At 43.0% G+C, this 27,180-nt stretch overlaps 1 protein-coding gene across 7 annotated transcripts in view; it reads left to right on the top strand.

Moving 5' to 3' along the window:
* The window catches only part of phldb2b (pleckstrin homology-like domain, family B, member 2b), an 81,850-nt gene extending 62,421 nt beyond the window's left edge, over positions 1-19,429 (top strand). For 4 of the 7 annotated variants that reach the window (XM_083777910.1, XM_083777909.1, XM_083777912.1 and 1 more), the window contains 10 exons: positions 412-501; positions 2,033-2,176; positions 4,008-4,145; positions 4,843-4,942; positions 7,138-7,288; positions 12,526-12,616; positions 13,552-13,698; positions 14,080-14,299; positions 14,516-14,601; positions 15,183-19,429. In XM_083777910.1, coding sequence (XP_083634036.1) covers positions 412-501; positions 2,033-2,176; positions 4,008-4,145; positions 4,843-4,942; positions 7,138-7,288; positions 12,526-12,616; positions 13,552-13,698; positions 14,080-14,299; positions 14,516-14,601; positions 15,183-15,323 — 1,308 coding nt within the window. In that variant the 3' untranslated portion in view covers positions 15,324-19,429. Of the gene's footprint in view, positions 1-411; positions 502-680; positions 816-2,032; positions 2,177-4,007; positions 4,146-4,842; positions 4,943-7,137; positions 7,289-12,525; positions 12,617-13,551; positions 13,699-14,079; positions 14,300-14,515; positions 14,602-15,182 lie in introns of all 7 variants that reach the window. The other 3 variants (XM_083777914.1, XM_083777913.1, XM_083777911.1) reach the window with 2 other exon arrangements.
* The last annotated feature ends 7,751 nt before the right edge of the window (positions 19,430-27,180 follow it).

Genomic DNA, 27,180 nt, shown 5'->3' with positions numbered 1-27,180 from the left:
AGGTATTGAATGAAATATTCATATGTGAACAATAACTGCCCAAGAGACGTATTCCAGCTAATTTCCCATGCGTCTGTATTTGATTAACCACTTAAACCCTGTATTGTATACTTAGCTGACCAGAGTCCCCCAGGGCTCTATACTAGGTCTCCTCCTTTTTTTCCCTTTGTGCACCAAATCTCTTCACCAAAAATAGCCAATATACAAGATCTGCTATTCCTTGACAAATGTTCGCTTATTTTCGCCAAATGTAGGATATGGCTAGAATACGGTAGGGTTCATTTGCTTAAGGGATCTCCCTATTCTGAATTTCTTTCTTTCTTTCTTTCTTTCTTTCTTTCTTTCTTTCTTTCTTTCTTTCTTTCTTTCTTTCTTTCTTTCTTTCTTTCTTTTCTTTCTCTCTCTTCTCAGGAGAAAGAGAACCTGTCCACTCTGGAGAGGAAATATGCAGAGCTCACTGGTGGGCGGGGCTTCTCTCTCGGCCACGGGACTCTCAGGGAGGTACGTACCATAATGTCCGGCAGCTGTCACTCAACAACTTCTCGTCCAATCAGATTTTCCCGGGAACTCACTTGAGATCTCAATTCTTCATGAAATTCTCTCTCTCTTTCTCTCTCTCTCTCTCTCTCTCTCTCTCTCTCTCTCTCTCTCTGTTTTAACCTTCTGTCTCCATTCCTTAGGCCTCATTGGCTGACGTGTGTCGCTCACCTAGCGACCATTCCCGCGACGCGGTCTCCGCCTCTCTTTCGCCTTGTCCTGCCAACCTGCAGGAACTCTCGTCTCTCATTTCCTCTCTCTATCTCAGGAACGCTGAGGTATACTTCCTCTGTTGTCTGTCTGTCTGTCCCGCAACTTTTTCCTTCCCGTTCAAAAAGTTGGTCTTTTTTCCTGCTCCCCCTCTTTCTTCCTGGCTTCCTCCTTCCTTCCTAATATTTCTCTGGTAACCGGAACAGTGGGCACCTGGTTTTTCTGGGCACCTTTTTATATAAATGAGGGGCCAAATAATAGAATCAGAATAAAATAGAACAGCGCACATCCTCCGATCTTGGTGCTGAGCCAAACTGTTAAACTAACAGATATCATGAAGAGAGGTACATTTGTAGGATTGTGGACATATTGGGCCTTAAATAAAATGTTATATTGGCCCGCAACTCACTTTTGTAATGCTCTTTCATTACTTGAAAAAGACCAATACCGGTCGAAACGTTGCATTTCCTGCCTGCTGTGATTGTGAATAAATACTTGGAGCATTACAAAAGTGAGTTGCAGGCCAATATAACATATTTTTATTTAAGGCCCAATATGTCCAGAATCCTACAAATTGCTAAGAAATCTGTGATATCCAATCATTTCGGTGGGTGAAAAAAGAATTGGGTATATTTAAGCTAATGATGTAGCCTATACTTTATTTCCAACCATTTTCCAAAGCAGATATTATTATCCAAAGCGCATCTATTCTTTAATTCTACATTTTGGAAAGAAAACGGCAGATATAACGTTGCCCACATGGGTTTAGGTGCCCACTGGATTTGTATCCTTTTCCCCTTCGTTTGTCATATTTCTATGTTCTCTCCTTTGTCAAAGGTACTGGTCGTGAAAGTGTTGAAAGTGCCAGTGATAAGGCAGTCATGAAGGAAGGATGGAAGAAATGGATGAATCCAAGGGAGGATTTATCTAGTTGTGGAATTTAGGAGAGACAAGCCTTTTTTCCATGATCCACAGCTCATACTCACACAACGAGATAACAAATTTAATGACTTGTGTGCTTATACTTCTGTGTGTAATATGCCTGTCCAGTACATTCTCTTGATTTCTGCTTCGAAACTAACGAACGCAAAAAAATATATATTAAAAAGAATAATCATCTGCTGCATCGTTCTAAATTCTAAAACAACTAATTGTTCGTGTTTGTTCACCGTGCGTGCATTGCTAAAAAATGTCTTAATAATAATAATAATGGCTGAATCACTCCATGCTATGCCTCACCCCCTCTTCTTTCCCCCCCCTGTTTTTTCTACGTGGTATGTTCCAGGGTTATGTGACAGTCAGAGAAATCAATGAGCTTTACTCCCACCTGGGGGGGGACTCTAAACCCACCCCGGCCAACCCCATCTCCCCTGAATCCGGGCCTAGCCCCTTCCCCGATGACAGCGCCCCAAACCATGCGGAGGACGAGGTGTGTGTGTGTGTGTGCGCGTGTTTGTACAGATTCTTTGTGCATCTTAGTGTGCAAACCAAGGTGCATATTTTTGCTGTCGGGCAGAAACCTTGTAACTCCAAAATTACTCCATGTTTAGTTACTTGTTATGCCCCCCCCCCCCCCCCCCCCCCCCTCCCCAATTAATGAATGGCCTTCTTCGTCAAACGCAAGAGTGTGAGAATAGCGATCTACAAGCTCAGAACATGTGTCTGTGCAACACGTTGTGAGCTTGTAGATTGACTTTTTTTCAATCATATAAAAGGAACGTTTCGGACATACAAGCTTTCCACCCGACGGCACGCTGTACTTTGTAACCTGTTCTTCCGTATCTCTCGCCTTCGCTCTCACACGTTGCATTTTCTGACGCACTTTCTCTTTTCCTTCCAAGCCCTCTCACTCTTCCTCCTCTCCTCTCGATTGCTCTTCCTCCTCCTCCTCCCCCTGCCCCCCCCATCCTCTGAACTCCCGGCCCTGCCCCAAAACGCCCTCTGTTCATTGGCCAGAGAACATGGTGACTTACCGATACCCGTCCCCTCTCCCCGACTCTCCCCCTCCCCCGCTCCCTGTCAAAAAACACCACCACCGACTGAGGCAGGTAAAGCTGGTGTAGGTGTCTGTCTGTCTGTCTGTCTTTCTGTTTGTTTGTGGTCGCTATTCCAGTGCATGTTACCGGCTTAACGCGACAACTCCATTGCTAATTTAGAGCACTGGTTCGCAAACTTTTTTTTATTTGAATGACCCCCATAACTCTTGAGAGAGTACAAAGAGAACCAAATGGACCCTACTAGGCTAGTGAGGAGCCCCCACCGGGAGGACATACATACTCCTCATCCCGTTACTGTTGAACATTCCACACTGACAGGTGAACATTCCCCCCATGTGACAAAGATCACCCCGTCCGGCCTCCCTCCCCTGAACACGCTCCAATTGCGTTCTCTCTGCAATTGGAGCTCTTTAACCAAAAATTTGACCGTGTTCAGTACACTTGTGAGAGAATTGGAGAAAATAGCAATAATGCACACACGTCCACCAACTAAAAACCAGGTGGTCAGAATCCACAAAGAAAGGTATGGTCCGCACACTGGATAATGCTCCAAAGCTTAAAACGTTTAGTACACCATGGACGTGACGCTAACTTAGCCTCTCAGCTCTTCACCAGACATCAGATTGGATGAAATGAGCACTCTTTCCATGTATGAAGATGACTGCATTTGTCCATTAAACTCGCCATTGACGTCACGCAACTACATTGATTTATAAAGAAAAAAGTAACGTCCCAATGATCGAACACTGTGCGACACCAACTGGATTGACTATGTATGAGGGTTCTACACCGCTGACCATACTGTTCTGATAGATACGACTTTGAACCATTGACTAGAAGTCTAAATAGATTTGGACAACGTGGTGGTCAACAGAGCGGAATCCAACCCTCGGCATAGGAGACTGCCCAGTAGTCTGCAGTGTTTTCACATCACCTTTTGGTATCGCCAGAGCTCAACTCTGATCCGTGGTACTTTTGTCCAAGAAAAGCTAGAAAGCAAGCCAAAAAAGGTGAGTAGTAGAGTGAAGTTGAGCCGGTACCATGCATGGAGAAGCATATCTGTGTTAGCGTAGCCGTGTTTGTGCATGAGAAAGTGACATACAGTAGTGTTCACATCTCTCTGTGGAGCTGAACTGTGCGTGCGTGTGTGTGACGGTTTGTATACATGTATGTGATGGGTTGAATTGTAAAGTAATCTTGTGTGTGTGTGTGTGTGTGTGTGTGCGTGTGTGTGTGTGTGTGTGTGGTCGTGTGTGTAATCAGCACTTTCGTTTGCTGGAGGAGAGGAGGAGGTGTGATAAGGAGGGCGGGGCCCATTTGAGTGACACGTTACCCAGAAAGAGAACCACGCCCACCATCCCGCCCCAGTTCACCTGTTCTACACTGGGACGCAGCTACAAGGTACTCTCTCTCTCTCTCTCTCTCTCTCTCTCTCTCTCTCTCTCTCTCTCTCTCTCTCTCTCTCTCTCTCTCTGAAGTTCACCTGTTCTACACTGGGACGCAGCTACAAGGTACACTCTCTCTCTCTCTCTCTCTCTCTCTCTGAAGTTCGGAATAACGTCAATTTGTAATTCGGAATGACGTGAACTTGTAGTTATATCACCTCCCTTAAGTTAGGATGTCGGGAAGGAGCATGTTTTGCGCTTTATTGCAGCAACAGCATCTCTTAATTTGAAGCATGTCTCTCCAGTCCAGTCCCACCAGCCCTAGCCTTGGTGGTACCCAGTTTTTCATTTTCGTCTGCGCAAAAAATGAAAGCCTGGGCGAACGCATTGGCCGCTCTGGTCTAGAAGTGGGAGTCAAACCTTTCTGGGTGGGCGTCGCTCCAAATGATGTGACGTAGCGCTGCACTAGGAGGAAGAAGAGGGGCCGGGGCTGATCAGTGACATCCAATAGGGCGTGCGCAGATCTCAGCCACGACCCGCCAGAAACCTAACGCGTTAGTTCAGGCTGTACCAGCCGCTGTCGCAGAGCTCCAGCTCTTAATTTGAAGCGTTTCTCTCACGGTTGTTTTTCCTTCACAGTCCCACCAGCTTCTGTCGCAAAGCTCCAGCTCTTAATTTGAAGCATTTCTCTCACGGTTGTTTTTCCTTCACAGTCCCACCAGCCGCTGTCGCAGAGCTCCAGCTGTGGCAGTATTCTACCCAGAATGCTCTCTGTCTCCAACAAGGAAGCAGAGTCTCGACGTCTATATAAAGGTATACTATATACACCCTTAAACACAAGACGTCAATATAAAGTAAGGTATACTATACACCCATAAACACCAGTAAAACGCCCGGGGGGGGGGGGGTGAGAACAGTTCACAAATCTAAATCTAAAACACTAATTTTGTGTGACACTCTTGCATGGTAATGTAGGGCATTAATTTCAATGTGAAGATACAAGGTTTCCTTTAACACGCATGCATAAACTGTACCTACCTACATAAACACACACTCACTTTCTGGAATGTCATCTGAAAATGCACCATATATGGTCTCATCACAACATCTGTGTGTATGTGTGCGTGTGTGTTCGTTTGCGTGTGTACATGAGCAAGCACGTGCGTTTGTGTGCAAGCACGTGCGCGGCACTGCGTGCGTACGTATGTGTACGCACGCGTGTTTGGGTGTATTGGAGTGTGTCTCCATTGTTTATGTGACCTTGAAGATAGTACAGGAATGTGCATGAAGGGCCACAGTTGAGCAAAACCTCTTTGTCTTGTATGGTGGGTGTACATTAGTATGGTGGGTGTACATTAGTATGGTGGGTGTACATTAGTATGGTGGGTGTACATTAGTATGGTGGGTGTACATTAGTATGGTGGGTGTACATTAGTATGGTGGGTGTACATTAGTATGGTGGGTGTACATTAGTATGGTGGGTGTACATTAGTATGGTGGGTGTACATTAGTATGGTGGGTGTACATTAGTATGGTGGGTGTACATTAGTGTGGTGGGTGTACATTAGTATGGTGGGTGTACATTAGTATTTCATAAATCTACGTAACTAATAAAATGATGAAGTACAAAATGATAGTTTTCTGAACACAAACAGTAACACATCTTGAAATTGCCCAATGGCTACAACAAACCGTCAAAAACACAGCCTTTCCCACCAGATGGGCTGGTCGGCATAATGTGTTAAGGTCAATGTAGGTCACATGCCAGACAACTCACTTCTGTTCTTACTGACATGTTTAACAAGGCTCTGACATTGAGGTAAATATCCTACATGTGTCCGCTGTGATCATTCCTGTCGCCCCCAAATTAGAAATGTCACTAGCTTAAATGATTACAGGCCTGTGGCCTTAACATCTATTGTAATTATTTATTTATTCATTATTATTATTTTGTAGCTTCATAACAGTCAAACGTCCAAACTAACACACTCTAATTTGCGTATTGTTGCTGTCAGATGGAATCCTCATATGACATCGTAATGGCAGATTTTGCTCTTGGTTGCATGCTGAAAATGGCAGATCAACAAGTAGCATTGTAAGCTTGTAGATCTGCTATTTTCAGACCGCAACACCTGATCGCGACCAAGCTGATGATAATCTATCCTAGTTAGTTAGTTACTTACTTTATTGACACAAATGTATAAAACATTGGGTCCAAACAATAATAAACTACATGTTAGTCTCGTTTTTATTTGTTGACGAAATTGTCAGTACATTTTAGTCATAGTTTTATGCTTCATGGCTTAGTTTTTATGTAGTTTTCTTCAGTGAAAAAATGGTAGTCGGGCAAAACATTTCTCGTCGTAGTTTTAGTCGACAAAGTCATCAACACTGCTGTACAGTTGATCCTGGCCTAGTAGTTAGTAGTTTGTTAGTTTTTGGGATGCCAGGTCCCCTGAGCAGGGCCATCAGACGGGTGGGTCTGGTGTCCGGGGGCAGATGCTATCACATGCGTGCGTGTGTGTATAATTCCTGTAGCCGTCGGATGAAGCATCCTCCACCACCACCACTCATACGTACGGTCGCCGCTCTATCGAGGCTGGACTTCGTCACGTGGAATATTTTATTGGATTTATGTTCCACTGTCCTACGGAATCTTTGTGTGGATCAGCATCGGATAGTTTTTGGTATATACAGTATACTTTTACACCGACTCCCAAACTGTTTGTTTGGAGGGAGCGTTCTTTTTTTTACCAGAGAAGTTTTGAGCCGAGACTAGCTGGCCGCTTCAGAGCGTTTTGTTTTTTACGCGTTTCACGGTGGCGGGGAATTGTGAACAAGGTCAGCGCCCTATATGCAAACTATAGTCCCAGAGGGAGGGCCGCACATAGGTAACACACACACGCACGCACACACACACACACACACACACACACACACACACACACACACACCTCGTGTAGTAGTGCTGCCTGTTACTGAGTGTGTGTGTGTGTAACTGTGTGCAGGTCAGTCGAGCTCCCGGGCCGCCTCGCAGACCAGCGTCTACCTGGACCCCTACGGTTACCGTGACAACCAGGCCTTTGACACCATGAGCGTGGACAGCTCCGACTCCATCGAGACCAGCATCTCCGCCTGCTCGCCCGACAACATCTCCAGGTGTGTGTACTGTACGTGTGTGTGTGTGTGTGTGTGTGTGTGTGTGTGTGTGTGTGTGTGTGTGTGTGTGTGTGTGTGTGTGTGTGTGAGAGAGAGAGCGCGAGAGGCAAGCATTTCCTTTTCTCTCTGCACGAGTGGTAATCACTCATCGTAATTCATAGTTTTTATACATTTGTTGGACCAACATGCGTCCACTGTGTTGTCTGTTCCACTCTGTCCTTATAATGTGTAATGCAGAGAGAAGGGGGGGGTGGGGGGGTGGAGAGACAGATAGCAGGGAGTGGAAGGTTGAGCAGAAAACAGGACATTTCTGCAACTTGCCTTTTTAGAACAGTGGTTCTCAACCTGTCGGCCATGGCCTGGGAGGATATTGCAAATACCTTTGTGGATAATATAACATTCATATTTTAACCCATTCTGACCGGGCACCCATTTTGGTGTCGGCATCGTGTTATGCTTTAGCTATTGAAAAATAGCAGATCTACAAGCTCATATCGCGCCACCGAGTGGCGCGATACGAGCTTGTAGGTCTGCTATTCTTGAAAAATCGAAGAACGACTGACAATTTTAGAATCTGATCTCAGGTCAGAATGGGTTCATCAGGACCAGTGTGTGTCCGGCGGAAACCTCGTATAAATCTGATCTCAGGTCAGAATGGGATAATGTATACGTTACGAGACGTGAAGGCAGTGTGTTATCGTATGAAATCAAACGGTCATCGAGATGTATTTATATTGGCCACATGACGTCATCACGTCAGTGCCCTGAATAAACAATCCGTTTGGCTTCTTGGCTGCCATCCATATGACGTCCATTTCAAAGCCATGCATTTGGAGGGGCCTCTCAAAAAGTACGAACAAAAAACATTGTCTTTTGGGGAAAAAGGAATAGGTACTAAAAGTACACTACATGTTATGTTAGTTCCATTGATCCAAGCAGGAAGACAAAGGATTGATTGATCATTAAAATAGACATAATCTGATGCAGAAAAGGTTGAGAACCACTGGTTTTCAGTGGTCGTGTGACCCTCACAATAAATATGAAATCTGGGAAGGAATCATATTTCCGGAGCGACAGACTCAGCAGAGATGAAGGAACAAAGAGACTCATTTCTGTTGTTAATGTAAAACATGGTGTGCAGAAAGAGAGAGAGGGAGAGAGAGAGAGAGAGAGAGAGAGAGAGAGAGCGAGCGAGAGCAGCAGAAGAGAATGCAGGGCAAGTTAATGTAAAGAGTCTGTGGAGTGTTCCCGCCTTTCTTTCATGATTCCCTCCTCGGAGAATTGTGTGTGTGTGTGTGTGTGTGTGTGTGTGTGTGTTGCAACGGTGCCTTGATTAGTGTTCTAGGGGTCAAGTTACAAAATGAGGAAAGCTTAAAGCAGTGAGTGTGTGTGCGGCTGCTTGCGTGCGTGCGTGTGACTGTGCGTGTGTGTGTGCGTGTATTGTACCCCCTCAGGTTCAGAGGAGCAGGGCAAAGCTGTAATGCATGCAGAGGTATATATTTTGGGGGGGCTCCCCATCTGGACCAGAACCATGTGTTGGTGCCGCTCTTCCTCTGTAACTCACAATGGTTCAGGCCGTTCCGCCCCCCCCCCCTCCCCCTCCCCCTCCCCGTTGATGTGAATGGTACAGCCCGTGTTCTGCAGATAGATTTGGTATGGTCTCTAAAACCATGTGCAGGTTGAACCCCCTCTCTCTCTAGTCTCTCCACAGTCAGACTGGAAGAAGACGTGGGCTCTGTGATCCTCAGGATTAGGATTGTGTTTTGCATTGTACTGGATGGACCTGAAATGGATTTGATTTGACTGGAATGGAATGGAATGGAATGGATGCATGCATGGGGAAGGGGGGGGGGGGGGGGGGTATAGCGGTGCAACATTGGATCAAATAGAAGTTTTCATTCTTGAGGAGGAACTAATGTAGGCGGCGGAATGAACCCAACGCTCATGGAGTAGTGGAAATATTTTGACGTCTCTAATTGAAATCCACAAAATGACCATGGAATCTACAATGACCATGAGAGTAGTTCCTTCTCATAGACGGAGGTAAGAGATTCACAAGGAAACTATAGAGTGGGAGTTCAGATTAGAGGGACATTATGATTGATGATTCATACATAGTTGCATGGCGATGATGCTTGCTGAAAATAGCTGGTGTGTGCACTACGTTGAGGGGTTTGTAGATCGGCTGGTTTTGCCGCCATGCGGATAATTCAAATGTTAGCGTTCCGTTGGAGAGGGATGGACAGTGATGGAGAGGAAAGAGGAGGGAAAGGAGGGATGGAGAAGCGTTAGATACAGTGCTGGAGGAGTCTGTCCCGTCAGGATTAATGCAGAGTTTGTTTAACCCATTCTGACCTGAGATCAGATTCATACGAGGTTTTCCACTGGACACACACTGGTCTGATTAACAAAATGATGCCACTTGCAGCGGCTTTGACTAAAGAATGCATTGAAAATGACAATGCAGCAGCAAAAGTGCAATAGATTATTGGATGACGAACGTTTTGTCCGTATTTCCTAAAAATCACACAAACGTGTCTTGATAAGCAAAACTGTAAAACATTTTGTTCTAAATAAATAATTGTAGTGGTTGAAGACAACGTTGTGATTCCATAATTGCATAATCCTGGCGGGACTGACTAGTTGATTGCTTTCACCTGTATGTACTCTCATTCAAAACAGTAAGACAATGTGATTAGTTTCTGATACTTTGTCATTGCAACAATTATAGGGGGTACTGTCTGTGAAATTGTCATCATTTTTGGAAACGCGTACTACCACATAATGCCCACAGTTTTCATATTGTGCAGCGAGGTGTCATTTTGTCAAAGTGTTTGCTGGATATGTGGATGAGACGCCATTCATCAATGCAACTCTCACTTTTCTTAGCAGCCAATTGTTCTTTTTTTTTTTTTTTTTTTTTTTTTTGCGGCTTACGCCTTTTATTAATTTTTGAAGGGACAGACAGTAGGCTGACAGGAAACGGGAGAGAGATGGGGGGATGACATGCAGTAAAGGCCGTGTCGGGTCCGGGAGTCGAACCCGCGGCACACTGCGACTGGATTACCAGTCCGGTGCCCAGACCGTTACGCTACGGCCTGGGCCAATTGTTCTTTTTTTAATCTCCACTGAAACAGAAGAGTGTATTTGACAAAGTGTATTTAACCCATTTTGGGGCGGGAACCCCTTTTGGTGTTTTAAGCATTATGTTATACTTTAGCTATTGAAAATAGCAGATCTACAAGCTCATAGCGCGCCACCGAGTGGCACGCTACGAGCTTGTAGGTCTGCTATTTGTTTTTAAGTCGTGAAAATGTTGCGCAAATCTTTGAATATATATTTCAGAGCGAACATTTTTAACTAAAATATTGGCTTCTGGGGGGTCCCTGGAACTACATATTTTGAGATGGGGGTCCATGGCCCAATAGAGATAATTCTGGGGGTCCTTGACATGAAAAAGGTTGAGCACCACTGAAACATAGAAACATAGGTTTTTCAGAAAGATTTTAGGATTTAGAAGCCTTTTTCTTTTATCGACCTAAGTCCAAAATGGGTTAAAGAAACCACTGGTGGTCTAACTTTACTTTCATTGGTATGACTTCATACCAGTACAGTTCATTGTCGACTTCAAAGTGTCGTCGTTTGAATATCCCAGAGAGCGGGAAAGAGTTCGTCTCCCTTTCTCCTTCACCCCTGCTCTGCTTTCTCAGTTTCTCTCTCTTTTTCACTCATCCAATGTCTCTTTATTTACTGGCTTTACTCTCCAAACCCTCCCCTCTTTTCTCTGATGCACTTCCATGCTTTATGTTCCTCTCTCTCTCGCACCATATATGTCTCTCCTTTCTGTACCCCAATTCTCTCTCTACCTCTCTGTGGTTTGTTTAGACTGAGTCTAATGTGCACCATTCATCTTAACGGTGTTGTGACAGCAGCACTGAAACACATTGTGTATCAGTTTACCGCACGCACGCACGCACACTTCCTAGACCCTACTGCACACACACTTCCTAGACCCTACTGGCCTATTGGGAATGCATGTGTATACCAGCTGCTATGAACTGGTAGATCTGGAAGGAGTCTAGGTCTACTGTGCTGCTGGGACTTACAGTACATAGACAGACGTGGAACGAGAGTAGCAGGGTGCAAAGCTTGGTTGAAGAGAGAGAGAGAGAGAGAGGGGTAGTGAGGAATAGAGGGCAGGGTGAAAGAGATGGATGGTATGATTCCCTGATTACCTTAACATCCTGTCCACAGATCCTGTTGATTTCCTCTTTGATCCAATGCAAACAACCACTCTCTCACTCTCTTTCTCTCTCTCTCTTTCTCTCTCTCTCTCTCTTTCTCTCACGCGCGCATGCACGCACATACACGCACGCACGCACGCATAGTAATCATTGTATTCTGTGTCTTTGGTTCAAATGCCAAACAGAATGCTCTGTGAAGCCATAATGTAGAGTGTGTGTGCGTATGCTTGTGCGTGTTTACATGTGGCAGTTATCACAGACCGAGGAGACTGTTTCTCCCATATCTATTCTCTACCAAATCACAGACCGAGGAGACTGTTTCTCCCATATCTCTACCAAATCACAGACCGAGGAGACTGTTTCTCCCATATCTCTACCAAATCACAGACCGAGGAGACTGTTTCTCCCATATCTCTACCAAATAGGCATGTCATAAATGCGTTGTGAGTGACCTTGTAGATCTGCTATGTTTGACTGGTTTGGGTCCTGCTGTGGAGATTTATATTTCTCTTTTGGGTTTAAGAAGGTTGGGTACCACTGCTCCAGAGGTCACTTAGAATCAGGTATCATGGCTCCATCTGTCCCTGCTAAATAAGGTCCCACAGGGGTCAGGGGTTAAAGGTGGTGGAAGTGATATTTCCTTGTTACAAATAGCTCTATGTTCCCTTAGTAATCATTGCTATAACTCTCTCTATGCTACATAGAGAGAGAGAGAGAGAGAGAGATAGAATGTGTAGTGAATCAGGTATGGAGAGAGAGAGAAGGGAGGAGGAGTGGACAGAGGAAAGAAAGGCGATAGGGAAGGAGGTATCGTTTAATTCATCCCAGGTGTTCCCTTTTTGAAGTGGAAATGATAAGTGGCAGACTTCTGTTACTACAGCCAACACACACACACACACACACACACACACACACACATACATGTGCTATGAGCAGCTGGCTGTACAGCGTGTATTATTGGTACATTACATGTGACTGTGTTGTGGGTTCCAGCGCCAGTACGTCCAACGTGGCCAAACTGGAGGAGATGGAACGTCTGCTGAGAGAAGCACAGCTCGAGAAGAACCGCCTCATAGAACACAAGGTCGGTCACACACACGCACGCACGCACGCACACACACACACACACACACACACACACACGTCCACTGACACATTACAGCACCAACAATACTTTTCTCTCAGAGCCAGATTTACGGTCAAGCTTAGTGAGATGTCATTTGTTTTCATTGCTCATTCCTCATCAACAGCGCAACTACATTTAACCACTCTATAATGGCAATATAATATGCCACCCATATGTCAATTATAGCAGTAAAGAAGTCCATCAAATCTAATATTGTGATTACTTCGACCAGTCAAAAGGCTTTGCTGAAAAGGTTTCGTGTCGAGAATGTAAACGCGATGTAACGTGTAGTGAAGATTTCCTATATTGGCAGGCAGCTGTCAAAGGGCTGTGGGAGGGAGTCTAGTCTTGAGCCCAAGTGTATTGATTTGGGTACCTCTTTTTATATTGCTTAAAGTATATTATTATATTATATTATATTATTTCTACTGACTGACTGGCACACTTCTTCAGTATCTTTCTACTGACTGGCACACTTAGTCGCTTCGATCTGGCACTTCTGAGTTAAGGTCATTACACACTGGCGAATTGGCGACGCGATTTATTCGTGCGAATAATTCGATTTAAAAAAAAACCCAATTTAAGTCAATGCAAGCTTCCACATCAGTGGCGAATGCGCGAATATGCGAAAATGCGACCGTTTTCGCTCTTTATTTGTTCGCTCTGGTGTCGAAATAAAATAAATTCGCCGGGCGAATATTTCGCATTTTTAGATCGCTTATTCGCATCGCGTCGCCAATTCGCCAGTGTGTAATGACCTTAAATCTCGCACACGCACTTAGTCTGTCTGAGCCATACTTTATAGGGTGACGTGACGTCGTGGCCTGACGTCACGTCACGCCACCGACCGTTTCCGTGCTAACATAACGTGTCCATGTTCCAAACCCTTATAGGAGCTGGAGATGGAGGTGCGGAAGCAGGCCTTCGACGAGGAGAGGAGACGGAGGGAGGAGCTGGAGAAGAGGCTGCAGGACGAGACCACCCGGAGGCAGAAACTCATCGACCGCGAGGTCAAGCTACGAGAGAAACAGAGGGCACAGGTGAGAGACACACGACCATGAGGGGTTCATATTAACCCATAGAGAAACAGAAGGCACGGGTGAGAGACACACGACCATGAGGGGTTCATATTAACCCATAGAGAAACAGAGGGCACAGGTGAGAGACACAAGACCATGAGGGGTTTATATTTACCCATAGAGAAACAGAAGGCACAGGTGAGAGACACACAACCATGAAGGCTTTATCTCCTCAGAGCAGGGATCTGCAAGCTATAAACAGGCACAGCTCTCATTTCAGCCATTTGAAAATAGCCGATCTGCGCGATGTGACTTGTAACGATGTCGATGTAAGTAGTATGAGAGTGCTTTTTTCCCCACCACTGGTCTGAACAAAGGCTTTTTGAACCTCGTCCTCTCCAGTCTCGGCCGCTGACCCGCTACCTGCCGGTGAGGAAGGACGACTTTGACCTGCGCTCCCACATCGAGTCGGCGGGCCACAGCGCGGACACCTGCTTCCACCTGTCCGTCACGGAGAAGACCTGCCGCGGATACCTGGTCAAGATGGGAGGCAAGATCAAGACCTGGAAGAAACGCTGGTTCGTCTTCGACCGCAACCGACGCACACTCTCCTACTACGCAGGTAGGAGGGAATATAGAGAGTGTGTGTGTGTGCGTGTGTGTGATGTATATATGTATACTATATCACTATGTGAATAGTGATATATACATGCACACAAAATCATGCAAAGACCTAGACAGACACACGCAGAGTTTAAATTATGAATTTGTGTTTCTGTCACTGTCATTCAGCCACTGGTGTGATCATCATGTGTTTGTGTTATTGTCTTTCCACCAGACAAGCATGAAGCCAAGCTGAAAGGGGTGATTTATTTCCAGGCCATTGAGGAAGTATATTACGACCACTTGAAAAACGCGCACAAGGTATTTGTGTGTTTACACGTATGACCACTGTTTTAGAGAAGGGGTCTTCAACCTTTTTCTGGCCAAGGAACCCTTATCTGAGAGAGAGAGGTGAAGCAGGGAATGTAATGTAATGTCTTCTCTCTTTTTCTCTCTATCCTTACCTCTCCCTCTATATCTCGCTCCTGATCTTTTCCCTTTCCACCCTCCCATCCTTCCTAGAAACCTCCCCACCCTCAATGTTTCCTTCCTCCTTCCCGCTTTCACTCTATATTTGTCCCTTTATCTATTTTAACCCACCCTCTCTCTCTCTCTCTCAAACGTTCGAACTACAAGCTCACAACGCCTCGCAATGTGACATGTTGTGAGCTTGTAGACCGCAGTTATTTTGAATACAAATATTGTCTATTGAAAACACACACACACACACACACACACAAAGACAAAACACACAATACTGTTTCAGATATTTCTTTATTTCGATTAATGTTAGTTTTGTTAGTTGACATACAATAATAACTCTCTCTCTCTCTCTCTCTCTCTCTCTCTCTCTCTCTCTCTCTCTCTCTCTCTCTCTCTCTCTCTCTCTCTCTCACACACAGAGCCCCAACCCCTCCCTGACTTTCAGTGTAAAGACTCATGACAGGGTCTATTACATGGTCGCTCCCTCTCCGGAAGCCATGAGGATCTGGATGGATGTGATTGTCACCGGTGCGGAGGGTTACACCCAGTTCATGGTGTAGTGCCGAGAGCAGGGGCGGAGGGATATATCGCCGATGCGAGCCTGGACTAATTTCCGACAACACCTTCTATTTTTGTAATTGCTCAACTTCTACGGATAGACGTGTCATCTGCATCGAGGGATTTACACGTTTCCTGGGGTGTGGCAAGAAGAGCAGCCTTGAGTAGACTTGTGTTTCCTTTCAGTAACATTTGCCTGCCTGCAGAACAAAATGGCCAGAGTTTGCAGTGTTAATTTAAGGCAGAGAAAGACATTGGCTGAAGATTTTTGGGGCAATCTGGCTGGTTCCCTTGTGTCAAGGACAAACCAGCCTACCGGCAAATAAGTCATCAGTTTTCTTGGTCATCAAATACTCCCACTCACATCAAGGTGCTTTGGACTGAATCCTAGAAATTTGTACCAAGTGCAAAGTCTAATATAATATTATACACCACGGCATACCACGTCGGAAAGAATCCGTTTATGAAAACTAGAGGTGTGTATTAGTTGAGCCGTGAAAAGCCAAACTTTGCCATCAATTAAGATAATTATCTTATGTCATCCAGGAAAGCAGCAGGGAAGTGAAATGACAAGCTTCCAAGTGCAATGTGTCCCTTGAGACCTTTCTACGATGAGCAATTCATTCAGGAATTATGTAGTAGGACAATGTTACTGTTAATCAATAATCAATCTTGATCGTTGACCCACAAATTGCACCCTATGTCTGATGTTGAGTTAGAGCTGTAGTATATGAAGTTTCATGGCTTTGTGTTGCTCACAATTTCTCCTGTTTTACAACTAGGACTTCATACAGTAGACACATTTTGATGCACCAAGGATCTTCCAAGAGTAAAATACAGTAAACTCTAGTGTAGATTCTCTTAAGTTTTGCCAAAGTAAGCTAATGCTACAGACATAATTCCCAATGTAATTGTTATCAGCAAGCCATATAACACCTTTTGTCAAGGTTAGTGATAACAACATTGTTAAAACAGAAGATTGTTTGACTATATTCGTGTATATAGTCAAACAATTTAGTTTTGCTATCATAAAGAGTAGATTCTTGTCTTTCTGAAGTGCTCAATTGCTCAAGAGTCAGTATCATAGTGAATACAATATGGAGCCAGGTCTGAATAGAAACTGTAGAAATGACATTTGACTGATACATCTAAAAACCAGTAATAACCAGTAAAAATAATTTCTAATAGATTGATTAATTTCTATCTATTAATTTGTTCCCTGGGGACCTCCTGGAACCCACCCCCCTCCCCAGAGGCCCAGCCCCGTGCTCTAAAGCAGCAGTGACTCACTTTTTCTTGCTGGAACTAGATATTGTTGGTAGACAACTGTTTAATATCTTCTCTTTTGCTGTTATTTTGATTGTTGCGTCATTTACACATTGGACATTAGATGTGGAAACGTGGTATTTCTGATGCCGTCATTGTCTGTTTCTCTTCAGACCAAATCTCGCTTTATTTTATTCTTCAACGATTTATATTTTAATGCCAGTGTGCCTTTGATCATTGTCAATACGGAAATTGGGTCAAATGCTTAGTATTACATGCTGACAGTACACTAGGAATCAATGAAATGAATAGTTCTGTTTGCCTGATTGAAAACAATTTGTTCAGTTGTTTTTCTAGACCATTTTGTCTGTGAGGAGAAAGCATATCACGCATTAGCAAAAATGTAATAATGAAAGAATATCGTTTAATATAATGTGATATTAGTGTTCCGCTTCAATTGCAGTCGCAGCTTCAGGAGAAACGTTACTGTCATCCTCAGGTCTTAAAACTGTCATGTTTGTTTTTTATATGGATTGCATAATTGCTGAGGCGTGCCTCTTATGTGTGTGTGTGTGTACTGTGTATATATATATATATATATAGGCAATTTTGTTTACTGACTTTGTCACATTCTGTAGTTCCAAGGTGCTACCCTTCCATACTTCACCCATAGATCATCCAGCCTATATTGCCTTATACATTACCCAGTGAAAATAGTGCCTTTATCTACTAATAGTGTAATATTTGACAGTTTCATGTGAGATATGGGGGTTCATTGTGCTATGTTGCCACAATATCAATAATGATGACACCCGAGGCTGTTCGCCCATAAAAACAGAAGAGATAGTTGTTTCCAACACAATTACATGAGAAATATACGCTGTCTTTGTTTCTTTTGACACAAAATTGTGATATATTCATTTGTAAATGTGGTCTTCAAGTTGTAGTTCAATTGGAGATGGTATCGTGAGACTTTCTCACACTGCATGTACAGTACAGCCCCTTTCATGTGTTATGATTATTTTTCACATGCTTATCGTTGCTATTCCAAGTATCCCAGGGTTGGATTTGCTTTACGGGGGGGATTTTGCTGGCCGGTGGGAATATATTTTAGCCCAGCTTGACTGAATTTTATACATACATTTCCTGTTGGGAAATGTAGAGTTGTAGACTGATATGTTTATATTGTATTCATGTTTGATAATGTCACAATTTGTGTGTGCGTGCGTGCAAGAAATGTTAACCACATTAACCTTGGTGTCCCTCTTCTGGGAGAAGCCAATGCATTCTCACACCCAATGCTTCAAACGGCTGACGAATTGGGACAGGATTTGACCATGCAGCACCCATTTGACACTAGGGACCCTCCTGTCCTGTCGTGTCATGCTGACGAGGGCAAATTATTTTTATTTCTCGGCAGGTAGAGCGGCTCTCTTGGAATCCGAAGGTTCCAGGTTCAATCCCCGGCTCCTCCTGGCCAAGTGTCAAAGTGGCCTTGAGCAAGACACTGAACCCCTAACTGCTTCCCAATGAGCAGGGTCCATAGTTTTCCTCCGCCATTAGTGTGTGAATGAATGTGAAATTGTCAATGTGAAGTACATTCATTGTAAAGCGCTTTGAATCGTCCTAAAGGCTAGGCGCTACATACTGTAAATGCAGTCCATTCTCTGCCTATCTGTTGTATGCAACTCGAATGGCACGGAGTCTTTCAAAAGCAGACTTGGCACCGGTCGGCACGGCCACTCGCTCGCCTAATGGCTCGTTCAGGGCTGACTCGCAGGGATCAAGGCCGCTTCTGATGGCACACGTGCCTTGTTTTAAATCTTTATTATTATTTTTAGCAGACAACAAGGTGGGAGTGAGAACAGCACTTCCCCATTCCCTAGTTGGTGGGACTACCGCAGAGCGACAGTAGAGTCCCATCATCTCAGCACGTTGGTCCGATTTTGGATCAACTCTGTGTTGTATGACTCGAGAGTGAGAATGTTTTTGTTTGTTGTTTTTACATATCAAACGCTGAATATAACTAGATCGATCTGTAACATCCATTGGAAAGAAAACCCAGTGATTTAACAAAAGGAGGGTTGAAATGGAATGTTGGTGTATAAAAGAGCCCCGTAGTATTGTAAACGACATTTGACGGCAGGAAATTGAAGCCTATGGTACACAATGGACACCCCACAGAGTGTCCCACTGATGGGCAGTTATTATAACCATTATGCTGCTTTCGTCCCCTGGCTTTCATTGCTTTGATTACCACTTCATAATTTTTCATTGATGACTATCAAGATGACTGATCTGTACTGTATAATCACTGAGAGAAGAGATTTGTAATATTGGGTTATTGTACAAATATAATGCCTTTCCTTTTTATTTGTAGTTTCCATTGACTGTCGTTGCCCTAAAGATTAGGCCTGTGTGGGAGAAAACCCACTTCATTTTATCATTATGACTCATGTGTGGCTCTTGATCTTCTCAGATTTACCAAAAATATCTAAATCATGCAGAGTAAGACCTATTCATGTTTAGATTGTTTGGTCCTCTCTAAAAATCTTTTATATTAGTATGAAAGGTTGATCAAACTGAATGGTCAGTTTTCAGACCACTGTTTCTTCACGACATAACAAGCATGTAGTTACTCGTTCGCATCAGCAGAGGGGGCTGTTACAGTGGACTTCCATGACATTTCTTAATTTCAAAAGTTACATCCACTTTCTGTTTGTTTTTTTGATTGTTTTTTAACCTGTATCATCATTCTGATCATACGCTATTTATGCTATAACAATGCATGTACCTTAACTTTGTATTTACGTACGGTATGGACAATAAACTATATATTTTACCATTTTGTTTAGATGTTTTGTCTTATCCTTATACCCTTGAAGAGTGCACGTAATGTGTTTCTGAAAACCCTATAGGCTAATCCATAATGGTGTAAAAATATATCTGTCCTTCCCCACTTGACAATTGTTTGTCAAGCAAGGGAGGCCTTAAAGAACGATGGTTATAGGCCATCGTTTTTTCATCATTTTGGACCATGGGCTATAGCCCATATCGTACGGCATACTATAGCACGCCGTTTTTCATCATTTTTGAGGATTTAAAAAAGATTGAAAGAATTAAAAAAACGATGGGTTATAGCCCATCGTTTTTTGAAAATTTGAATTTTTTTTAATCCTCGTTTTTCATCATTTTGGACCATAGCCCATATCGTACGGCATACGATAGCACGCCGTTTTTCATCATTTTTGAGGATTTGAAAAAAAATTGAAAAACGATGGGTTAAAGCCGATCATTTTTTGAATTTTTGGAGAAAAAAAAATATCCTCGTTTTTCTTCATTTTGGACCATGGGCTATAGCCCATATCGTACGGCATACTATAGCACGCCGTTTTTCATCATTTTTGAGGATTTGAAAAAAATGAAAATATGAAAAAAACGATGGGTTATAGCCCATCGTTTTTTGAATTTTTGAAGAATAAAGTAATCCTCATTTTTCATCATTTTTGACCATGGGCTATATAGCCCATATCGTACGGCATACTATAGCACGCCGTTTTTCATCATTTTTGAGGATTTGAAAAAAAATGAAAATATGAAAAAAACGATGGGTTATAGCCCATCGTTTTTTGATTTTTTTTATTTTGTTCTTATCCTCGTTTTTCATCATTTTGGACCATGGGCTATAGCCCATATCATACGCCATACTATAGCACGCCGTATTTCATCATTTTTGAGGATTTGGAAAAAAATTAAAAAACGATGGGTTATAGCCCATCGTTTTTTTGATTTTTTTCTTATCCTCGTTTTTCATCATTTTGGACCATGGGCTATAGCCCATATCGTACGGCATACTATAGCACGCCGTTTTTCATCATTTTTGAGGATTTGGAAAAAAAAAAAAAATTAAAAAAACGATGGGTTATAGCCCATTGTTTTTTTCAGGCAATACATGTCCACCGTAAGATGAACCTAAGTAGGCTAGAATGGGGATGCTAGGTGTAAGAATGTAGGCTTCTATGTTGTTAGCAAAACATCATCATGGGTGTTGCGGAGGATGAGAAACATTAGTTTCTCATCCTCCGCAACACCCATTCTCATACACCGCTATACTTTTAAGTATGTTGCGGTAGAGAACGTCATCATTTTGGACCATGGGCTATAGCCCATATCATACGGCATACTATAGCACACCGTTTTTCATAATGTTTCAGGATTTGAAAAAAATTAAAAAATGAAAAAAACGATGGGTTATAGCCCATCGTTTTTTGAATTTTGAATTTATTTTTTAATCCTCGTTTTTCATCATTTTGGACCATAGGCTATAGCCCATATCGTACGGCATACTATAGCACGCCGTTTTTCATCATTTTTGAGGATTTGGAAAAAAATGAAAAAAACGATGGGTTATAGCCCATCGTTTTTAGATTTTTTTCTTATCCTCGTTTTTCATCATTTTGGACCATGGGCTATAGCCCATATCATACGCCATACTATAGCACGCCGTATTTCATCATTTTTGAGGATTTGGAAAAAAATTAAAAAACGATGGGTTATAGCCCATCGTTTTTTTGATTTTTTTCTTATCCTCGTTTTTCATCATTTTGGACCATGGGCTATAGCCCATATCGTACGGCATACTATAGCACGCCGTTTTTCATCATTTTTGAGGATTTGGAAAAAAAAAAAAATTAAAAAAACGATGGGTTATAGCCCATTGTTTTTTTCAGGCAATACATGTCCACCGTAAGATGAACCTAAGTAGGCTAGAATGGGGATGCTAGGTGTAAGAATGTAGGCTTCTATGTTGTTAGCAAAACATCATCATGGGTGTTGCGGAGGATGAGAAACATTAGTTTCTCATCCTCCGCAACACCCATTCTCATACACCGCTATACTTTTAAGTATGTTGCGGTAGAGAACGTCATCATTTTGGACCATGGGCTATAGCCCATATCGTACGGCATACTATAGCACGCCGTTTTTCATCATTTTTGAGGATTTGAAAAAAATGAAAAAATGAAAAAAACGATGGGTTATAGCCCATCGTTTTTTGATTTTTTTTTTTATCCTTGTTTTTCATCATATTGGACCATGGGCTATAGCCCATATCGTACGGCATACTATAGCACGCAGTTTTTCATCATTTTTGAGGTTTTGAAAAAAAAAAAAAAAAAAAAAAAAACGATGGGTTATAGCCCATCGTTTTTTTAATTTTTTTAAAACCTCGTTTTTCATCATTTTCGACCATATCGTACGGCATACTATAGCACGCCGTTTTTCATCATTTTTGTCATTGAGCCCCATTGTAAATTTGAAAGCACTATATTTCTAAAACTATGAAACATTTCAAAGATTCCTTTTCAGGCAAACATGTCCACCGTAAGATGAACCTAAGTAGGCTAGAATGGGGTTGCTAGGTGTAAGTATGTAGGACTAGTAGCATGCCAAATTTTGTGCTATTGCCATAGAGAATGCATTGGGCGTTTAAGTTAAATAACTCATAAACTACAAAACATAAAAATAAAAAAAAGTTCCAGCAAGTGTCTCCACAGTAAGCTGAATAATAAAAAATGTGAATGGAGTTTCTAGGTGAAAGTGACTTTTGACGTGCCTATAGAGCTGCCATTGAGCCCCATGTTAAATGTCTCAAATTTGAAAGCACTATATTTCTAAAACTATGAAACATTTCAAAGATTCCTTTTCAGGCAAACATGTCCACAGTAAGATGAACCTAAGTAGGCTAGAATGGGGTTGCTAGGTGTAAGTATGTAGGACTAGTAGCATTCCAAATGTTGTGCACTTGTTATTTGACACTATAATAAAATTGAATTGAATTGAATTGAACACATCATTTTTTTCATTTTTTTCAAATCCTCAAAAATGATGAAAAACGGCGTGCTATAGTATGCCGTACGATATGGGCTATAGCCCATGGTCCAAAATGATGAAAAACGAGGATACCTTTTTTTTTTTTTTTTTTTAAACGATGGCTATAACCCATCGCTTTTTTCATTTCTTTTCAAATCCTCAAAAATGATGAAAACGACGTGCTATAGTATGCCGTACGGCTATAGCCCATGGTCCAAAATGATGAAAAACGAGGATATTTCTTTTTCCCAAAAATAAAAAAAACGATGGGCTATAACCCATCGTTTTTTTTATTTTTTCATTTTTTTCAAATCCTCAAAGATTATGAAAAACGGCGTGCTATAGTATGCCGTACGATATGGGCTATAGCCCATGGTCCAAAATGATGAAAAACGAGGATATTTTTTTTTTTTTCAAAAATTCAAAAAACGATGGGCTATAACCCATCGTTTTTTTCATTTTTTTTAAAATCCTCAAACGTGATGAAAAACGGCGTGCTATATTATGCCGTACGATATGGGCTAAAGCCCATGGTCAAAAATGATGAAAAACGAGGATATTCTTTTTTTCAAAAATTCTAAAAACGATGGGCTATCGTTTTTTTCATTTTTTCATTTTTTTCAAATCCTCAAAGCTAAGTGGCCCAGTGGATAAATCACAAGATATCTGTAGAGTTCCTTGTAGAATTGTGCTAGTTCAAACCCAACACACTCAGTAGGAAGGTGCTGGTTTTTGACCTGCCAATCATTCTGATTGACAGATTCCTTGGCCAATCCTAGGGCTCATTACATTGTCTCCTCCAATCAAACCCGGACCACTTCCTTGTTTACAACTGGATCAAATACTCTAACCTGTTTTAGATTTATAGTGATTCTTCAACTTCATTTTCTTAATTTTCACAGTTTTGGACGTTTTATGAATATAATTGATCATTCTAGATCACTGCTAGATCCGTAACAATCTTCTCTTATGGGGTTCGGGTTAGGGTTAGGGTTAGGGTTAGGGTTAGGGTTAGGTTCAGGTTCAGGTTCAGGTTCCACGGGTTAATAAAGTGTAAATGTGGGGGTCCTTGACAAGAAAAGGTTTAGGAACCACTGTTTTAGAGGGACTATAGAATAGATAGATGTTGATAGTATTAAGTTAGTTACTTTGACAGTGTACAAATGGAACCGGTTTTCAGCAGGTCAAATGAGGTACAGAAAACCATATGACTCCCAGGCTGATCTCACTGGGGGAAAACTGTATGAGTTTATTTGTTTAAGAACTAACAATCAATTGAAATATATATATTCTGGATGTGACACTTACAAGCCGAATTAGCGCAGTTGGTAGAGCATTAGATGGAAGCTCTAAAGGTCCCTGGTTCAATCCAGGCTTTCGGCAGTTGAAATGAGGTACAGAAAATCCTATGACTCTTAGGCTGATCTCACTGGGTGAAAAACTTTATGAGTTATTTTGTTTAAGAAGTAACAAGTAACAGTCAATGTAAAAAATAAATACTGGATGTGATACTTGCAAGCCGTAATAGCTCAGTTGGGAGAGCGTTAGACTGTACATCTGAAGGTTCCTGGTTCAAACCTGAGATTCGGCAGTTGAAATGAGGTACAGACAACCGTATGACTCTCAAACTGATCTCACTGGGGCATGAACTGTATGAGTTTATGTTTAAGAACTAACAATACATTGAAAAATACATTCTGGATGTGTCACTTACAAGCAAACAAACAAAAAAGCAGTGTGAATTGTCTGGAACCAGTGGCTCAGTGTGTTAGAACGCTGCCACATGATCGGGAGATGGTGGGTTCAAACCCGACTCATATTTTTACTTTCAAGACCGATTTCAGAAGAAGAAAACAAACAAAAAAGCTTTGTAGTAGTATCCAGCAATTAGCTCAGTCTGATGAGAGGCCGTCCTTGGGAGCCACAGGTCCAGGGTTCAAATCCCACATTAGTCATAACTGTGACACTTTGCTTTGCACACTGATTTCTAGAAGGACAACTTTAAAGCATCCCAGAAATTCACCATGATTGTGTGCCTCAGTGGCCCAGCAGATAAGTCAAATGATATCCGTAGTATACCTAGTAGAAGTGCTGCTGGTTCAAACCCGACTCTTTTACTTTCAAGACCGATTTCAGAAGAAGAAAACAAACAAAAAAGCTTTGTAGTAGTATCCAGCAGTTAGCTCAGTCTGATGAGAGGCTGACCTTGGGAGCCACAGGTAAAGGGTTCAATTCCCACATTAGTCATAACTGTGACACTTTGCTTTGCACACTGATTTCTAGAAGGACAACTTTAAAGCAGCCCAGAAATTCACCATGATTGTGTGCCTCAGTGGCCCAGCGGATAAGTCAAATGATATCCGTAGTATACCTAGTAGAAGTGTGCCGGTTCTAACCCAACTCATATCTTTACCTTCAAGACCGATTTCAGAAGAAGAAAACAAACAAAAAAGCTGTGTAGTAGTATCCAGCAGTTAGCTCAGACTGATGAGAGGCTGTCCTTGGGAGCCACAGGTCCAGGGTTCAAATCCCACATTAGTCATAACTGTGACACTTTGTTTTGCACACTGATTTCCAGAAGGACAACTTTAAAGCAGCCCAGAAGTTCACCATGATTGTGTGCCTCAGTAGCCCAGCGGATAAGTCAAATGATATCCGTAGTATACCTAGTAGAAGTGTGCCGGTTCGAACCCGACTCATGTCTTTAGTTTCAAGACCGATTTCAGAAGAAGAAAACAAACAAAAAAGCTGTGTAGTAGTATCCAGCTGTTAGCACAGTCTGATGAGAGGCTGTCCTTGGGATCCACAGGTCCAGTGTTCAAATCCCACATTAGTCATAACTGTGACACTTTGCTTTGCACACTGATTTCCAGAAGGACAACTTTAAAGCCGCCCAGAAATTCACCATGATTGTGTGCCTCAGTGGCCCAGGGGATAAGTCAAATGATATCCGTAGTATACCTAGTAGAAGTGTGCCGGTTCAAACCCGACATACTCCTAGTAGGCGGTGATGGTTCAAATCACTGACACCTAGAGTAGGAGTGGCCCAGTGGATAAATCAGATGATATCCATAGAATACCTAGTACAAGGTGTGGGGTTCAGGTAGGAGGAGAGTATACTGGGCAGGTAGGAGGCGATTAGTGGGGTCAGGTAGGAGGAGAGTAAGGTCGTCAGGTAGGAGAGTAGGCGGAGTTCAGTCAGGGGGAGTGTTGGGGGGAAGGTCATTGGGTGTCAGAGTGGTGGGGTCAGGTATGTAGGTGGGGGGTCAGGTAGGAGGAGAGTAGGGGTCAGGTAGGAGGACAGTAGGTTGAGTTCAGTCAGTAGGAAAGGGGAGGGGCCAGGCAGGGGTAGAGTAGGAAGGGTAGGGGCCAGGCAGGGGGAGAGTAGGATAGGCAGTGGTAGAGTAGGATGGGGAGGGGCCAGGGAGAGAGTATGAAGGGGAGGGGCCAGACAGGGAGAGAGTAGGAAGGGGAGGGACCAGACAGGGAGAGAGTAGGAAGGGTAGGGGCCAGGCAGGGAGAGAGTAGGATGGGCAGGGGAAGAGTAGGAAGGGGAGGGGACAGGCAGGGAGAGAGTAGGAAGGGGAGGGGCCAGGCAGGGAGAGAGTAGGATGGGCAGGGGGAGAGTAGGAAGGGGAGGGGACAGGCAGGGAGAGAGTAGGAAGGGGAGGGGCCAGGCAGGGAGAGAGTAGGATGGGCAGGGGGAGAGTAGGAAGGTGAGGGGACAGGCAGGGAGAGAGTAGGAAGGGGAGGGGCCAGGCAGGGGGAGAGTAGGAAGGGGAGGGGCCAGGCAGGGGGAGAGTGGGGAGGGGCCAGGCAGGGGGAGAGTAGGAAGGGGAGGGGCCAGGCAGGGAGAGAGTAGGGAGGGGCCAGGCAGGGGGAGGGGCCAGGCAGGGGGAGGGGCCAGGCACAGGGAGAGTAGGAAGGGGAGGGGCAGGGGGAGAGTAGGAAGGGGAGGGGCCAGGCAGGGGGAGAGTAGGGGGGTGCCAGGAAAGGGCAGGGGCCTGGCCCAATTTTTTAAATTAAATTTGGACCATATCGTACGGCATACTATAGCACGCCGTTTTTCATCATTTTTGAGGATTTGAAAAAAAATATTAAATTTAAAAAACGATGGGTTATAGCCCATCGTTTTTTGAATTTTTGAATTTTTTTTAATCGTCGTTTTTCATCATATTGGACCATGGGCTATAGCCCATATCGTACGGCATACTATAGCACGCCGTTTTTCATCATTTTTGAGGATTTGAAAAAAATGAAAAAATGAAGGAAAAAAACGATGGGTTATAGCCCATCGTTTTTTGAATTTTGAAAAAAAAATTAATCCTCGTTTTTCATCATGTTGGACCATGGGCTATAGCCCATATCGTACGGCATACTATAGCACGCCGTTTTTCATCATTTTTGAGGATTTGAAAAAAATAATTAAATTTAAAAAACGATGGGTTATAGCCCATCGTTTTTTGAATTTTAGATTTTCTTTTTTTTTATCCTCGTCTTTCATCATATTGGACCATGGGCTATATATAGCCCATATCGTACGGCATACTATAGCACGCCGTTTTTCATCATTTTTGAGGATTTAAAAAAAAAAAAAAACATGGGTTATAACCCATCGTTGTTCGATTTTTTTTAAACCTCGTTTTTCATCATTTTGGACCATATCGTACGGCATACTATAGCACGCCGTTTTTCATCATTTTTGCCATTGAGCCCCATTGT

The sequence above is a fragment of the Protomyctophum parallelum genome (genome assembly GCF_964188405.1).
Source record: "Protomyctophum parallelum genome assembly, chromosome: 12".
Lineage (NCBI taxonomy): Eukaryota > Metazoa > Chordata > Actinopteri > Myctophiformes > Myctophidae > Protomyctophum > Protomyctophum parallelum.
The sequence above is the reverse complement of the archived record's forward strand: the minus strand, read 5'-3'. Positions and strand labels throughout refer to the sequence as shown.